This window comes from Mustela putorius, unplaced genomic scaffold (assembly GCF_011764305.1).
Source record: "Mustela putorius furo isolate JIRA1106 unplaced genomic scaffold, ASM1176430v1.1 tig00002144_pilon_pilon_pilon, whole genome shotgun sequence".
In the NCBI taxonomy this organism is placed as follows: Eukaryota; Metazoa; Chordata; class Mammalia; order Carnivora; family Mustelidae; genus Mustela; species Mustela putorius.
In genome coordinates, this window is record NW_025421955.1 from 75798 (window position 1) to 93550 (window position 17753).

Consider the following 17753-nt stretch of genomic DNA (forward strand, 5'->3'; position numbering starts at 1 on the left):
GCCCAACCAACTGAGTCACACAGGAGTCCCTAATGTTATTTTTGCATAGGTGTAGTGTGTCTCAAAACTGCTAGTCTTAACAGACAGAAATCTTATTGTTCTACTTAGTATAAATATAACTAGAAATGTACCTGTCCATATGTTAGATGGATGGGTTTCAGTAAAAGAAAATTGTTGCCTATACTTTTACCAATTGTACTTCTTAGGAACCACTGCATATTATTCTCATTCTGAAAGATGAAAAATTTCATCAGAAAACTAAACTATCTTTAAGTGCTTCAAATGGGCATTTTCCAATAGTGAGAAACCAACTTTAAAACTTTGAATCTACTATATCAGGTTAGCAGAAGACTTCATACAAGCAAGGTCAGGACCAAGGCAGACAATAGGATTATGGAACTGAATATATCAATATGAAATTAGAGAAAAATAAAGATAAGGGTAGAGGTCTACCATAGGTGTAAGTGAAGACATGCAATGAGAGAACAAATAGAGTGCAGAAGCCATGTTTGAACAAACAATAGCCCAGATTCTTTACAAATGAAGGAAGACATCCATACATTTCACAAACTCTGTAGACCCTCCAAAAATAATGACAAAGATAGTCACCGCACAGAATCAGATTGAAGAGTGATGATAACCAAATAGAAATTCAGTACCCCAATGTTTATAGCAGCAATGGCCACGGTCGCGAAACTGTGGAAAGAACCAAGATGCCCTTCAATGGACAAATGGATAAGGAAGATGTGGTCCATATACACTATGGAGTATTATGCCTCCCTCAGAAAGGATGAATACCCAACTTTTGTAGCAACATGGACGGGACTGGAAGAGATTATGCTGAGTGAAATAAGTCAAGCAGAGAGTCAATTATGATACGGTTTCACTTATTTGTGGAGCATAACAAATAACATGGAGGACATGGGGAGATGGAGAGGAGAAGGGAGTTGGGGGAAATTGGAAGGGGAGATGAACCATGGGAGACTATGGACTCTGAAAAACAATCTGAGGTTTTGAAGGGGCGGGGGGTGGGAGGTTGGGGGAGCCACATGGTGGGTATTACGGAGGGCATGTATTGCATGGAGCACTGGGTGTGATGCATAAACTATGAATTCTCTTATGCTGAAGAGAAATAAAAAATTATAAAAAATAGAAATTCATAAAAGTAAGCAGGTAAAAATATACTTTAAAGTTGAGCGATATGATAGAAAAATGAAATCTAGGAGAAAATGAAATGGAATCTTTCACAGTCTACAAAAACAGGTGTCAATACAGGATTCTATAAGCAGTGGAGATATTCTTCAAAAATATGAATTAAAAATGTTCTCTCTCTCTCTCTCTCTCTCACACACACACACACACACACACAGAATGAAAAAATTCATCACCAGCAAATGTGCACAAAGAGAAATAATCCTAAATGTTCTTTAGGTAGAAAAAATAGAACTCCAAGGTAAAACCGTATTATAGGAAATGAGGAGTGAAGAAAGGTCATGATGGGAATAAATATAAAAGAATATTGAGTGCACAATGACTATAGAAACAAAAATAATATTTTATGGATTTTCAAGTATATGTAAAAGTATCATAATGTAAATGTAGGCTGGAAGCCCAAGGGGAGAATTGTGTTTAATTATTTCACAAATCCAGCATTATAAGGGAAGTTATAGAATAAATCCTTTGCATTTGCTGTTAGTAATTCTTAAGACTGTAACAACCCAGGCATGCATATTGTAAGGTGTGTGATAGAGGAAGTACAGACTTAACAACCTCACAGAGAAAAGTGGAAACACAAAAAATATTGGAATGTTTCTATAAAGGGAAAAAGAGCCCTAAGAAGTATGAATCAAAAGATAAGATGGCAACAAGTATTGTACTCCATGTTACAATGCGGTTGATTCTAAGTACTATTTGTTTAAATTCAAGTAATTCACGCATAGTGTATTATTACCTTCAGATAGAGTTCGGTAATTCATCAGTTGCATATAAACCTCAGTGCTCATTATATCAAGTGCCTCCTTGATGCCCATCTCCACATACCCCATGACACCTCCCACATCCCCTCCAGCAATTCTTCCTGTGTTTCCTATAGTTAAGTGTCTTTTATGGTTTGTCTCCCTCTCTGATATTGTCTTAGTTTACTTGTTCCTCACTTCCCCTATGTGGCTCTGTTGATTTTTATACCACATATAAAACCGGTTTTAAATGGGTCGGAGTTTAAATTATAAGTGTGTGAAAAAAACACATAAATGCATAAATATATGCATCCACCCAGTCCCGTTTAGCTTTGGTTTTTTGAAGTCAGCTCCACGCCCAATGTGGAGCCCGACATGGGTCTTGAACTCATGACACTGAGATCAAGACCTGAGCTGAGATCAAGAATCAGGTGCTTAACTGACTGAGCCATCCAGGTACCCGCTTCTAGGGCCCTGTTCTTGAAATGTGCATACTGCTGTCGTTTCCCGTTCTTAGAAGACACCCTAAGGATACAGCCTTGAGATAGAAATGTGGTGAAAAGACTATTTGGATGCTCTGAACCCACTGAAATCCTCTGTCTAAACATCTCAGATTTGATGGGCAGGTGTGGATATCTACTAGTCTTTTGGACACCCTACACAAGACTCGGAAATAAATTTCTTTGCTTCTTAAACTGCCACCCACCAATCTGAGGTGGTCCACCTCTTTCTTGCTTTTATCCCTGCCCTCCTCTTATGGGGAGGAGATGCGGTGTGAAGTTTAGATCACACACAGGAAGTTCCTGGAATAGGGAAGCCACACCATGGCCTGAAACACAATGACGACAGAATACACATTTTGTTTGATGTATACGTGTAATGTCAACTGACATTTAAGAAAAAAATTACTCACTTAAATAAGGCTTAATGGGTTTCAAAGCATATAGGAATAGGTTATCTGACAAGAGGAAAGTTAATGTAGAATTCAGTATTAAAAAGAACGGCAAAACCTCTGACCAAGGAACACTCTGGTAACTCCCTTATGACTCAAGGGAATCACACACAAAATAGAAAATATTTTTAATCCAATGTTAATGAAGGTGGCCCACAACTTGTATGGGGTGGAGATGAAGACACGCTTGAGAAAAAACTATAGTCAAAACTGCATAAATAAGAGAAGAATGGTTGGATAGGAATGATTTCAACCTCGACCTCAAGAAGCTGTTAAGAAGAGTATCCAATGGTGGGTGCTTGGGTGCCTGAGTTGGTTAAGTGTCTGACTCATAGTTCTGGCTCAGGTTATGACCTCAGGGTCTTGAGATCAAGCAAAGTGACAGGCTCTGCACTCAGCATAGAGTCTGCTTCAGGTCTTCTGCCTCTCCTTCTGCCCATCACTCAACTTGGGCAAGCTCTCTGTCTCTCTAGAATAAAGAAATGAAATCTTTTTTAAATTTTTAAAATTCTATTTATTTATTTGTTTGTTTGTTTGAGAGAAAGAGAGAGAGACAGAGAGAGATCACAATAGGCAAAGTGGCAGGCAGAGGGAGAGGGAGAAGCACGCTCCCAGCTGAGCAGGTTTTACGATACTGGTCTGGATCCCAGGACCCCGGGACCATGAACAAAGTTGAAGGAAGACGTTTAATGGACTGAGACACCCATTTTCCCCTGAGTAACATCTTTCTTGAAAAAAGAACATCTAATGGGAAAAACACAGTTTCTCAACAAATGGTATTGGAAAACCTGGACAACAGCATGCAAAGGAATGAAACTGGACCATTTTGTTTCACCATATACGAAAAGAAAACAGGATTATAGGGGAAGAGAAGGATAACTAAAATGAGATAAAATCAAAGAGGGAGACACCCCACAAAAGGCTCTTAACAATAGCAAAGAATCTGTGGGTTGTAGGAGGAGAAATGTTGGGGTAATGGTGTATCTGGGTGAGGGGAATTAAGGAGGACACTTGACATAAAGAGCACTGGGTGTTTTATGAAACTGATGAATCACTAAATTCTACCTCTGGTCGTCATATTACACTCTTTGTTCACTGACTGAGTTTAAATTAAAACAATACTGGAAGTCCTAGCCACCGCAATAAGATAACAAAAAAGAACAAGGGCATCCACGTTCAGCAAGGAAGGACTAAAATTTTCACTATTCGCAGACAGCATGATACTCTATATAGAAAACCCAAATGACAACAACAATATACTGCTAGAACTGTTACATACATTCAGTAAAGTCACAGGATATAAGGTCAAGGTCAGAAACAAGTTTCATTTCTATACACCAATAATGAAGCAACAGACAGAGAAATTAAGGAATCAATTGCATGGACACTTGCATCAAAGACCTCATGATACATAGTTAGAAACCTCATCAGAGAAGTAAGCAACTATACCCTGAATGTATAAAACCCTGGTGAAAGAAATTGAAGATGACAGAAAGGAATGGAAAACTATGCCACGGTCATGGATTAGAAGAACATACATTGTTAAGATGTCTACACTACCCAAAACAATCTACGCATTTAAGGCAATCCCTATCAAAACACCACCAGCATTTTACAGACCTAAAGCAAAAAATCCTAAAATTTTTATGGAACCACGAAAGACCCAGAATAGCCAAGGGAACCTTCAATAAGAAAAGCAAAGCTGGAGGCATCACAATTCTGGCCTTCATGTTATATACAAAGGTGTAGTGATCAGAACAAGATGGCACAGCCCCAAAATAGCCACATCAATGAATGGAATACAACAGAAAACCAAAAAGGAAACCACATCTACCTGGCCCATTAATGTCTGAGGAAGCAGGAAAGACCATCTAGTGGAAAAAAGAGAGTCTCTCTAAGGAATGGTGTTGAGAAAACTGGACAGCAACAGGCAAAAGAAGGAAACTGGGCCACTTTCTTACAGCACACACAAAAATAAATCAAAATGGATCACAAAGACCTGAACATGAGACCCAAAGCCATCAAAGTCCTAGAGAACACAACGTGTTTGATAGCAGCCATAGCAATTCCTTCGAGATATGTCTCCTAAAGCAAGGGAAACAAAAGCAAGAATAAACTATTGGGACTTCATCAAAATATCAAGCTTCTACTAGGGAAAGGAAACAATTAACAAAACTAAAGGTAATCTATGGAATGGGAGAAGGTATTTTAAAATGACATATTTGATAAGAGGTTAGTATCCAAAACATATAAAGTACTTATAAAACTCAAAACCCTCAAAATGAGGAGTGCATTTAAAAAATAGGCAGAAGATTATGAATAGACATTGTTCCAAAGCAGAAAGATAAAATATCATGACCATTCCCACCATTAATGTATGGTTGGTTTAAACATAGGACAATATGTATTAAATCACGTTAACCAATTAATGAAGGGGAAAATCCTACAATCATCGGAATAAAGGTACTCCAAGTGTTTGATGGAAGTCCACATATACTCAATTCAAATATTTGTAGTACAGAAGAAGAACGGAACTTATTGATGTCACAGTAAATATAGTAAAATGTTAAAGATTTTCTAATTCATCAAGAATGAGACAAGGCTGTCCATTGGGACCAGTTCTTTGTAACATGGTACTGGGTGGGTCTGTCCTATGTAAAATGAAAAAAAAGAAGGGAAAATGTTTAAAATAGCCGAAACAGGGACTTTTGGATGGCTATCGGTTAAGTGTCTGCCTTTGGCTCTGGTCATGATCCCAGGGTATTGGGATCGAGTCCCTCATAGGGCTCCTTGCTCTGCACTGAGCCTGCCTCTCCCCTGCTTCTACTCTGTCTTTCTAAGAAAAAGAAATAAAATCGTTAAAACAAAATAAAATAAAATAAAATGGAAGAAACAAACTGGTAGTGTTCCAAGATGATGGCATTGTGCATGTTGAAACTGAAAATGGGTATGGACATACAGTTTTTAAATCATAGCATGGTTGCTGGACAGAAATTCAATGTACAGATATATCTGTGTATATCAGCCCTATCAAAATATAACATTTCAAATGATGACATTTTTAAAAATTTTATTTAAGAGAAAGAGAGAGAGATATCACAAGTAGGCAGCAGGGGAGGGAGGGCAGCAGGCTCCCCACTGAGCAAAGAGCCTGATGCCGGCCTTGATCCCAGAACTCTGAGACCATGACCTAAGCCAACCCACTAAGCCTCCCAGGCGACCCAGAATATGGTATTTTTTATAGCATCTACTACTTAGAGTAAATTTTTCTTTAAAGATTCATTTATTCATTTGAGAGAGGGAGAGAAGTAGGGAGGAAACAGGGGCACAGGGACAGAACATTTCAAGCTGACCCCCCATGGAGCATAGAGTCTGACGCAGGGGCCATCCCATGACCAATGAATTTTGACCTGAGCTGAAGCCAGGAGTCAGCTGTTTAAGTGACTGAGCCACCCAGGCACCTCCTACTTGGAATAAGTTTAACACAGATTTCAAAAGATTTGTTGGAGAAAGTTCATAAAACTTTATTGAGAGAATTTCAACAGTGAAGTACCCCACATAAGAGTAGTTTGCATGTTCCAGCTTGTCCTTGTTTAAATCTGGGGCTGTCTTTCACCTGTAAGATAGAACAGTTGGAAACTTTACTCAGGAGAATTTTATTTCCAGTAAATTAATGGTACAGGAAGGATGCTATTGTTTTCATTTTTAAAAAAGATTTTATTTATTTATTTGACAGACAGAGATCACAAGCAGGCAGAGAGGCAGGCAGAGAGAGAGAAAGGAAAGCAGGCTCCCCGCTGAGCAGAGAGCCCGATGCGGGGCTTGATCCCAGGACCCCGGGACCATGACCTGAGACGAAGGCAGGGGCTTTAACCCACTGAGCCACCCAGGTGCCCCTGTTTTCATTTTTTTAAAGAGAGAATTCCAAGCATGTATTTTACCAAAGCTTTTTGAACACACCACACTTTCTACTGGCACAGCAAAACAAAAAGACAGTTCAGTTTCACAAAAAATCCCAATAGCATGCAAGGAACTGAAAAACACAAGAAATTTACATGTAAATATCATTTAAAGATTTCAATTTGAAATAATATACTAATATATGATGCTGAAGGAATAATGCCAAGTTGGTTACTGCTTCAGTGATGTCAGTAGAGAAACGAGTACCACATATAATTTATTCTTGGTTATGGTTATGTGGAAAACTGTTTTTGTCAGCTAGTTTATCCCTTATGTCCTGGGTTAAGCAGGGTAACCATTTGCCTTAACGGTGTTTGCCTTAATGGTGTTCCGGTTGGTCAGATAGATTATATAGTCACACACTTCACACGAGTCAGAATGAGTAAAATTAACAACACAGGAAACAAGAGATGTAGGCGAGGAGGGGGAATAAAGGGAACCCTCTTACACTGTTGATGGGAATGCAAACTGTACAGACACTGTGCAAACAAGTATGGAGGTTCTTCAAGAAGTTAAAAATAGAACTACCTTGTGACCCACGAGTTATACCAGGAGGTTTCTACCCATGGACACAAAGTTACAGGTCGAAAGGGTACAAGCACCCCAATGTTTACAGCAGCATTATCAACAAAAACAAAACTATGGAAGGAGTCCAAATGAATATCAACTGATTAATGGATAAAGAGGTATATGTATATGTACACATATACGTATATCTTTCTATACACACAGTGGAATATGACTCAGCCATCAAAATGAATGAAATCTTGCCACTTGGAAGGATATGAGTATACCTAGAGTGTATTACACTAAGGGAAATAAGTCATCTAGAGAAAAACAAATAACATGATTTCACTGATATGTAGAATTTAAGAAACAAAACAGATGAACATATGGGGCAGGAGAATAAGACAGAGAGGGAAGCAGACCATGAGACTTAACTATAGAGAACAAACTGAGTGTCGATGGAGGAAGATGGGTTGATAATGAGCTACAATGTTGATGGGTATTAAGGAGAGCCCTTGTGGTGATGAGCACTGAGTGTTATATATATGTGAAGAATCTCTGAATTCTACCCCTGAAACCAATATTACACTATCTGTTAATTAACTAGCATTTAAATAAACATTGGGAAAAAAAAAAAACAAGAATAGGGATCCAAGTCTCCACAGAGAAATACAACAGCAACCATTGGGCTTCTTTTGTTCACAATGGCAGTGGCATCTCAATTCACATGTTAAAATTTGACCAAAGATGTTATCAGATAAAAAAACTCATGCAAAATGGAATACCTCTGTATTCCATGTATGGTACCAACAGAACCACAGAATACAAATATCAGCATTGAAAATGGTATATGTGGGGCACCTGGGTGGCTCAGTGGGTTAAAGCCTCTGCCTTTAGCTCAGGTCATGATCTCAGAGTCCTGGGATCGAGCCCCACATCAGGCTCTCGGCTCTGCAGAAATCCTGCTTTCTCCTTTCTCTCTGCCTGACTCTCTGCCTACTTGTGATCTCTGTCAAATAAATAAATAAAATCTTTTAAAAAAGAAAAAGGCAGGGTCATAGGGAAGTTCTATTTTTAATTTCTTGAGGAATCTCCACACTGTTCTCCAAAGAGGCTGCACCAACTTACATTCCCACCAACAGTGGAAAAGGGTTCCCCTTTCTCCACATCCTCTCCAACACATGTTGTTTCCTGTCTTGCTAATTTTGGCCATTCGAACTGGTGTAAGGTGATATCTCAATGTAGTTTTAATTTGAATCTTCCCTATGACCCTGCCATTGCACTCCTGGGTATTTACCCCAAAGATACAGATGTAATGAAAAGAAGAGCCATCTGTACCCCAATGCTTACAGCAGCAATGGCCATGGTCGCCAAACTGTGGAAAGAACCAAGATGCCCTTCAATGGATGAATGGATAAGGAAGATGTGGTTCATATACACTGTGGAGTATTATGCCTCCATCAGAAAGGACGAATGCCCAACTTTTGTAGCAACATGGATGGGACTGGAAGAGATTATGCTGAGTGAAATAAGTCAAGCAGAGAGAGTCAATTATCATATGGTTTCACTTATTTGTGGAATATAACAAAAAGCATGGAGGACAGGGGGAGTTAGAGAGAAGGGGGTTGGGGTAAATTGGAAGGGGAGGTGAACCATGAGAGACTATGGACTCTGAAAAACAATCTGAGGGGTTTGAATTGGTGGGGGGGGTGGGTGGGAGGTTAGGGTACCAGGTGGTGGGTATTATAGAGGGCACAGATTGCATGGAGCACTGGGTGTGGTGAAAAAAATGATATTGTTATGCTGAAAATAAAAAAAAAAGAAAGAAAATGGTATATGAGTTGAATTTTATATATATCTGTGTGTGCGTGTGTGTGTGTGAGTAAAGATGGGTTCAGAAGTTAAGGGATTCTCAGAGAGTCACACAAGTTACCTTAGAGTAGGTAGTAGAACCTCCCTAAGTGCCTCAGCATATATCATACTGATATTGAATCCAAATATATTTTGCGTTTGATAAAAGCAGAACTTACAGAAGGATCTGAGTATTATTAGCTGTATGTTGAAGTATCTATACTCAGAACCAGAAAATGTTTTCATATTTTATGATTTAAGAAGGCTTTGACCCAATTTCTTTCTCTGTCTACTAGTATATGAGTCAGGTCATCAAGATGTTCCAGTTTGAACTACTTGGGAAAGTATCTTCATATGTAAAGTCTGTTATTAATGTATCATTAAAGTTATATCTACACAGATAAAAATAAGATATTCAGGAAAAGACCCTTATAGTTTGCATTGTCAATGGATAACATACCTGCTCTTGGCATTTTAATGGGCTCTAAAAATGGCAGATTTCTCCCCTTGACACCAGGGTGATATCCAGTTACACGCCCAGCCTCTGCCTGAGGCAGCTTCTGGAGATCAGCTTTCAGGTCTGGTCCTTAAAATACAAAGGTACTCAATTGAAGCAGTAAATATGAAATACAAATGAAAGCCTATAGGCTAGTGTGATAAAAAAAAAAAATAATGTGATGGAAAAATGCATTTCACACCCTCGTTTTCCACAAGTGTGTTATGCTTTATTTCAAGAGACATTCCAAAGATCAAGCGCACTGCACTTCGTTTCCTTTCTATTATCATAGTGTTCTAGGAATAGAGAGCATCAACTAGCTAAGAAATCAAGTCTATATCATGCGTAAGATTTTATTTAAAAGTACAATGGGGTTTTCTGAAGGATGAGCTGTGTGTATTTGTGGGCCTCTAACAAATCCCATCCTGGTGACATCCATTCCCTACTAGAGCAACCTGCAAGGTATTTTGTCAAATTTCCCTAGTCAGATTTCAGGGCAAAGTCCCTCTGTATACCTTAGGATAAAGGAGTCACATATAGAACAAAGTTCCAAAAGTAACAGCAAAACATTAGTGATTAACAGTCCAAATTGTGTCTTACAGTAAGAATAAAAGGAGGAGGGTGGAAAGACTCAATGGACTTTGTTGTCAGACGTCTTGTGGAAACATCTTAACAGTGAATCCCTAAAATAATCCATGCCTGAATGGTGTAAATAATTCATGACAAGTACTTGATGAAAATGCTCTATTTGGAAGACATTCATTTCTTCTTTCACGATCATTTTTTAGACACATTTGACTTACCTAATCATAAAAGTATTTAAACACCTTTCAAAGACGCTTAATAATTATACTATATAATGACCCTAATGCCAGTTTCCTGAATTACACAGCTCTTACGAAACGTACCATATCAAATGATGAAAAAGACAGTGGCTATCATTCATTGAGCTCTTTTCTGGAGTTCCTGTCCTGTTCCACTGAACTGAATTGATTCCTGTGCCAGTAGTAAGCTATATTACCATATAGACACATTTGAGTAGTAAGCATTCTATAGAGAACCACACTCCCTTTTTTGTATAGCAACACAGACGGTAGGAAGAACACAAACCTCTTTTTAAACTCTTATGTTAAATAATCTCTACACTCAGTATGGGCCTTGAATATTCCACCCAGACATCAAGACTCACACGCTCTACTGACTGAGCAAGCCAGGTTCCCCAAGAACATAAACCTTGTAATGAAATATGCATTGTGTCTCCATGTGTCAAGCAGTCGTTGGGAAGCCACAATCCCTGAGCCTTAGTTTTCTCATTTCTAAAATGTGGCTCCCATCCCTATGCAAAACGGCCTTATTCCACATCTTGTAGGGTATGCTGACTTGGCACTCAGCCTGTGCTGCTGAAAACTGCTTGCGCTTTCCATGAAATGAGTGAAAAGGCCCCACAAAAATGTGCTAAGAACAAATTAAACTAGGGAAATGATGTATATGTTGTAGTTAAACACTGTCCTCCAATTTAGAGAGGGCTGCATTTTCAAGCACACCAATTAATTCCTAAGGAAAAGGGAGGAATTCATTATGGTGAAGGACTACGTAAAGCTGCACACTGTACACTCTTCACATTTTCAACCCATTTCCAGGAAATGACTGAGATTCTCTTCTCATCTTTTCTTTCCTCCTGTCATGGGTTTGTCAGAATGCACAATGCACACATAGACCCTCTGTCCCCACAGACTTTCTTCTTCCCTTTTTCATCACCTTGAGCTGCAGGTGGTGCTTCCACTTCCTTCCCAGGTTCAGGTTTCATATCCCGGCTCTCAGGTGGTGCCTCCTTTTGTTTTGGTTTCTCAACCCTGGGTTTCTGTGTCTAGGGTGGGCCAATAAAAAGTTGTGTGGTTAATACATGCTAACAGTGTAAATACACATCAGACATTGGAATATCAAACAATGAATAAGCATAAAGACACTCCCACATCATGATTCTATGTGCTTACTCTTTTTTTTTAAAATATTTTATTTATTTATTTGACAGACAGAGATCACAAGTAGGCAGAGAGGCAGGCAGAGAGAGAGTAAGGGAAGCAGGCTCCCTGCTGAACAGAGAGCCCAACGTGGGGCTCGATCCCAGGACCCCAGAATCATTACCCAACCCGAAGGCAGAGGCTTTAACCCACTGAGCCACCCAGGCGACCCCTATGTGCTTATTCTTTTTTTTTTTTTTTTTTTTTTTTTTTTTTTTGTAGTGACTCTTCCCACAGTGTAGCTGGTGCAAGAGGAGGTAGCCACCAGCACTTTGGAGTCTACTGTAAGCTCTGCTGGGATGGATATGCGCAATTGGTGCTTAATTATCATGAAAAAGAAGACATAGTCTGTATTTCCACAGGTACCAGGAATATGGAATCCTCCTGTTTCACTGTTTCCCCCCTTTTATCAGCAGAGTAGTTTTTATCAGTGTCTGTATGTCGGTTGGCAGCTCAACAAAATGTCCAGAGCAATGAACGTACAGTAATCTAAATAATCCCGTATGGAAATACTCACACCCACACGCTGAGTAGACCCTGGGTCATCTTTGCGTTTGGGTTTGGATCTTGATCTGGCTCGGCCACTCATAGTCCTCCTTGAAAGTAGAATACTGGTATTTAGAAAATGTATCATGCTTAGCGAAATAAGTCAAGCAGAGAAAGACAACTATCATATGATCTCCCTGATATGAGAAAGTGGTGATGCAACATGGAGGCTTAAGTGGGTAGAAGAAGAATAAATGAAACAAGATGGGATTGGGAGGGAGACAAACCATAAGTGACTCTTAATCTCACAAAACAAACTGAGGGTTGCCGGGGGGAGGGGGTTTGGGAGAAGGGGGTGGGATTATGGACATTGGGGAGGGTATGTGCTTTGGTGAGTGCTGTGAAGTGTGTAAACCTGGTGATTCACAGACCTGTACCCCTGGGGATAAAAATATATGTTTATAAAAAATAAAAAATTAAAAAAAAAAATAGAAAATGTACTCTAAAGGAGAGGTATATCACTTCTAAGGCCACAGGTTTAATTATTTCTTACTTTGAAAATACGTTGAAAGCCAACCTAGTATCAGTATAGCGTCCACGCTGTGTTCACACCAAATACATGGGCTGCAAAGATCATCTACTTCAGGCTGGCGGTGAATCACCTTAGGCACAGGCTAAAACATGAGGCTTAGTCTCCCAGCTAGATTCCCCAGTACAAAAGGCATTTGAGAAAATAGTGCTGTACATTAAACTGCACTCACTATCAGTATAGCCACATTGCCATTTATGACGCTTTTACTGCCTTAAATCAGGTTTTGTTGCAACACAGAGAAAGAAAGAATCCTTTGCATACTCCCTATGGCTGTGTCTGCACTACAACGGTTCAGGTGCCTGGTCATTAAATGGGCCATCTCCTCCCTTGACACTGTGCACCGTGCACTACAAATCTCGGGGCACTAGTTACAAGGCCCCAACTTTCCCTTTTTCCTGGTCTTTTCTATACCGCCTGGTCTGGCCCCTGCACAGGGACCCATAGAGGATCCAGGCCGGTGTGCTCTGCCGGCAGTTGCAAGTGTTCCAGGACTCAGGCACCTCAACTAACCCCTCAGGACCTCCTCACCCAGTCCACACCCCATCTTCACCTTCCTCCTCAGCCCACCAACGTAGCTTGCCCTGTCCCCACCACCAGGATAAAGAGAGGAGGACAAGCGCAATGGCGGCCGCGGGGTCAGTGAGGAGAAGGGCTGTAGCTCCTTGGCGCTTCCACCTAGGACGCCACAGCTCTACTGTCCCCACCTGCCTGAGGCCCACTGGCTCCCTCTCCATCCTCACTCACATTTAAGCTCCTGGAAGGGCTGATATGGGGACCTACCAGTTGAATTCAGGTAGCGAGAAAGCTCACAGCACAGCGAACAGAACCTCCTCGATTGAACTCAGCTCTGTTCACAGAACGCCGGCAGCAATGTGAGCACAGCAGTGAGCACGCGCACTGTTCGCTCACAGTAAAGATCCGGCTCAAAGTAATGAGCATGCGCACTGTTCGCTCACAGCAATGCGCATGCGCACAGATCCAGAGGCGTGCAACGTGGGTGAGGTTTTCCCGCCTAAGCATCTGCAGACACTTACTACCACGTAGTTTGCCGAGAAGAAAAGAGACTTGAGCAGTCTCTTTTTCAAACCACCCTATCTCTCCTGTGCATCCAGATACTTCGGGGACATACAGCCACAGCTTACCCTTAGTGAACAAGGTGTCTCAGTAAAAGTGCTTAGCCAGCTAGCAATATGAAGAATGTTAATCCAAGTTTGATGTGGGCTTTGAGTTGTCATTTTTTCCTTTGCTTTGGGGTCTGTGTCATACTTGAAGAAATTCGTGCACCTATGTATGATAAATTCATTAACACCTTTTTCTTTATGTTCTTGTTCGGACAACAGCACATTGACATCTCTATCCCTGTCTACACAGTTCTACATCTGAACTGTATTCATCCGGTCTATGTATGTTTCAGAAATATCCAGGTATTGATCCTGGGGTTTAGGCTCAGTCCATGGTCACATGGCATACAGCAGTAGTGTCTATGCTCCTCAAATTCTGTGCTTCCCACGTTACAGCCATGTACATCGTAGCAAAGCTGACTTTATCTCATAAAGGGAGAGCACTACCCAGACAATCCTTAATGGAGTCTTGGAGGTAGCAGAGCAAGAGAGATATTTATATTTCAGATTTTGAAGTCTGGTATACAGCAGATCTTTTAATTTGGAGGAAGGTGTGATTAAGGTTGGATGTGAATCATGATATAATGGTTTAAGTTTGGATGACACGAAGGAAAAGCATTTTACAGACATTTGTTTGTCTGTTTCTTTGAGAGAGAGAGAGAGAGATACAGAACGACCATTCAAGCAGGAGGAGAAGCAGAGGCAGAGGGAGAAGCCTATTCCCCACCGACTTGGGAGCCGGATCTGGGGCTGGACCCCAGGATCTGGAGATCATGACCTGAGCCAAAAGCAGACCCTTAACCATCTGAGCCACCCAGGTGCCCCACAAGGCAAGTCCTTTCACACTTTTGATTGATGTGTTAATGGGTTTTTCAGGTAGTTCCTAGAACAAAGAAGAAAGCTATTTGCGGCTCTTCTGTTCTTAGGCAAGGCCTTGCTGGATTAGTGAATTTATGTTGGTATAGGGAGTAAAATGGGGTCTCTCATGTGAATCAGGAGCCTGTTTCAAGCCATGACCCAAGTAGGTAATGATACTGCTGCTAGGAGGTGTGGCCGGGACCAGCATCAGCTGACACCCCAGAAAGGATAACAAGCTGTATCAGAAGAAGGCTGCAGGGGCAGATCTTTAAATCCCAATTAAATCCTTTAGAAAAGAGTAGAATTTTGCAGCAAACTGCCAGACTCTTCGGACTGAGCCCACTATAACTGACCACTTAGAAAAGGCTACTGGCTGCGATAGCTGTGCCCGACTGATCTCTGAACACAACTGAGATCCTTCACTGCTTGAACAAGAAAAGCAGTAATGCCCAGAGCTGACCCCGACCAGAACGGACTGGACCGAGGCCTTCTTTCAAGGGCATGCCCACAGACTGACTTCCCCTTTGGTTCATTAACTACCTACACCCCTGTGTTATCTTGTTTGTCATGAGGTTTGTTTTATGTCCTGCTCGTGTGTGCTTTCACAGAGGGGTCATGACAGCTGATGAAACCAGGGGAGTATGAACTCTTGTTGATGCAGACAGTAATCTGTGTGCCGGTTTCCATTTTGATTACTTCGATATAAGTTAGCGGTTTTGTGTGAGGTGCATATGGAAGGGAGGACAAGAGGGGGGCCTTAGTCAGAATGTATCTTTTTCTAAAGAAATTGGGATATACTGTTGAACTTACCTGAGTCCTCTCTGTTCCATCCAGTTGGGCTTTTTTGAAGGGCATATCTTGAGTATAGCAAGGGAGGTCTCTCAGTCTCTCTGTCTCTGTCTCCCTAAAAAGCAGACTGAATAGGAAATGTGATTCTTCAAAAAAAATTTAAGACTGAGAGTAGTCATAGTCCTCAACGTTTTTATTTTACTTTTTATTCTTTTAAAATCATTGTCAGCAAGGAGACTTTCGTTACCAAATCTTACTTGTTTTTTATCTTTTATCCCCCATTTTTTGTGTGTGTGCACAGCACTCAGGATGTGCTCAAAGGCTAGGACATGGTGATTTCTGAATTTACACTCTCTGTAAATTATAAACATTCCAATTCCTGCCATCGGATACCTGGACAGTTGTGGGTAATGAGGTCCTGATGATGCCTGAATTGTTCCAGTGCACTTCACAGGGCAGACTTCAACCTGGTACAAAGCCAGTTGTGAAGATGCTGTGGTGACACTCAGGAAGCGGCTGCAAGTGTCAAGGACACTGTAGAGACAGGAAGAATCACCTGACTGCTGCTCCAGGAGCTATGTCTGGGCTGCTAAGCAAGAAGATAGTGCTGAGAGTGCCAGCAACTCCTCTACCTGTGGGAGGACTTTGGTTTTCTACAGGGCCAGAGCTTTTCTTCTTTCAGGCAGGAGAATCTAGGAAGAAATTCAAATCTCCACAGAACTAAGGTTGAGTGGGCATGGTGCACTTTCTGAAGATGCTGGGCAGCTGCGATTTTCCAGTGTACTCTGGACTGCTGGTAACTAAGCTCAGACTTAGTTTGGTGGTTGAGGTCAAAATGGGTATTACTAACCATGTGAAATCAACTCTCACACTGGCTTTATATGTTGGGCACGTTGTCGGAGATGGGGTCCTTTGCTATAAGCACAGAGTGCATGACCTTGGGCTATCTTCTTCTGTCTTCAGACATCAACACTTTTGGTTCCCAGGCTTTGGTCATAGAGTGGGACTTACAACCCCATGTAACCAGGCCTTTAGACAGGGACTGAAGTTCGCCACCCACTTCCCTTGTTGTTGTCTAGATTGCAGAGAGCAAGTTGTGGGATTTCTCACCCTCATAATCACATAAGCCAACTCCTGTAATGAATATCCTCTTATATATACCTGTACATCTATATGTAATCCTGTTGGTGCCATTTCTCTGGAGAATGGTGACTAATGAAGGTTTTCGTGCAGAGCATGTTTCTAGAGGAACTGAATGTTCAGGGTGGGTTTTCTGAATTGGTTCTTGGTTTGGTGGAATTGAGTGTCTAATCTCATTACATTAAGGAAGCTAATAGCTCATTTTCTAGTAGTAAAAACAGCACTGATAGTCTGTGAATTGTTGTTTATAGAGATACACAAAATATGTGCATTTGATACTCCTAAACAGTCACTTAGAAGAAGCAAGGAGTTATGTGACTCTGCACATGACACTGAAGAGGTTTGGAGTAGTGTGTTCTGGGGTCCAGAGCTGAGGGACAAAAAGAATTCTTGAGATGTCTTTGGTGCCAAAAAAAAAAGTGTTTTTATCAAAGCAAGGGCACAGGTCTAGTGGGAACCAAGAGCTGCTGCCCTGGGATTGGAAAGAGTAACTGATTATAGACCTTGGGGTTGGGAAGCTTCAAAAGGATTTTCATATGCTAAAGATGATTCCCAGGAAACCTGAGGCCCTGCTACTGTCAAACCCAGGTTTTCTCCTTAGCAAGGCATTAACATTAAGACAGCTGGGAGTATCCTGGATGTACATCTCTCCCTGGAGAAGGGAAGAAAAAGAAATTTGTCACCTGGCTATGCTGTTTTTCTCCCTTCAGGAAAATTTTAACAAGATTTACACCATTCCTGACAAAAGCGTTGGGCAAACCAGGAGGAGCAGAAGGAAGATCTCTAACCTTGATAAAGAGAAACCATGAAAAATCCTACATCTTACATCATGCTTAATAGAGAAAGACTACCTGCTTTTCTCTAACATCAAGATCCAAGCAAGAAACTAATGTAGCCACTGTGGAAAGGAGCATAGAGGTTTCCCAAAAAGTTAAAAATAGAACTACCCTACAATCTAGTAATTGCACTGATGGACATTTGTCCCCAAATACAAAAACAAAAATACAGAGGGATACTTGTAGCCT

The 17753-nt window shown here is 40.9% G+C and overlaps 1 protein-coding gene across 6 annotated transcripts in view; it reads right to left on the reverse strand.

Annotated features, from left to right (window-relative positions):
* Positions 1-6414: 6414 nt before the first annotated feature.
* The window catches only part of LOC101671352 (X antigen family member 3-like), a 51985-nt gene continuing 40646 nt past the window's right edge, over positions 6415-17753 (reverse strand). Inside the window, exons 1-6 of one of the 6 annotated variants that reach the window (XM_004782379.2) lie at positions 13601-13722; positions 12782-12852; positions 12260-12338; positions 11480-11588; positions 9686-9811; positions 6415-6523 (exon numbers count right to left, since the gene is read on the reverse strand). In XM_004782379.2, coding sequence (XP_004782436.1) covers positions 6501-6523; positions 9686-9811; positions 11480-11588; positions 12260-12331 — 330 coding nt within the window. In that variant the 5' untranslated portion in view covers positions 12332-12338; positions 12782-12852; positions 13601-13722 and the 3' untranslated portion in view covers positions 6415-6500. Of the gene's footprint in view, positions 6524-9685; positions 9812-11479; positions 11589-12259; positions 12339-12781; positions 12903-13600; positions 13723-17753 lie in introns of those variants that run through there. The other 5 variants (XM_004782378.2, XM_013050899.2, XM_004782377.2 and 2 more) reach the window with 5 other exon arrangements.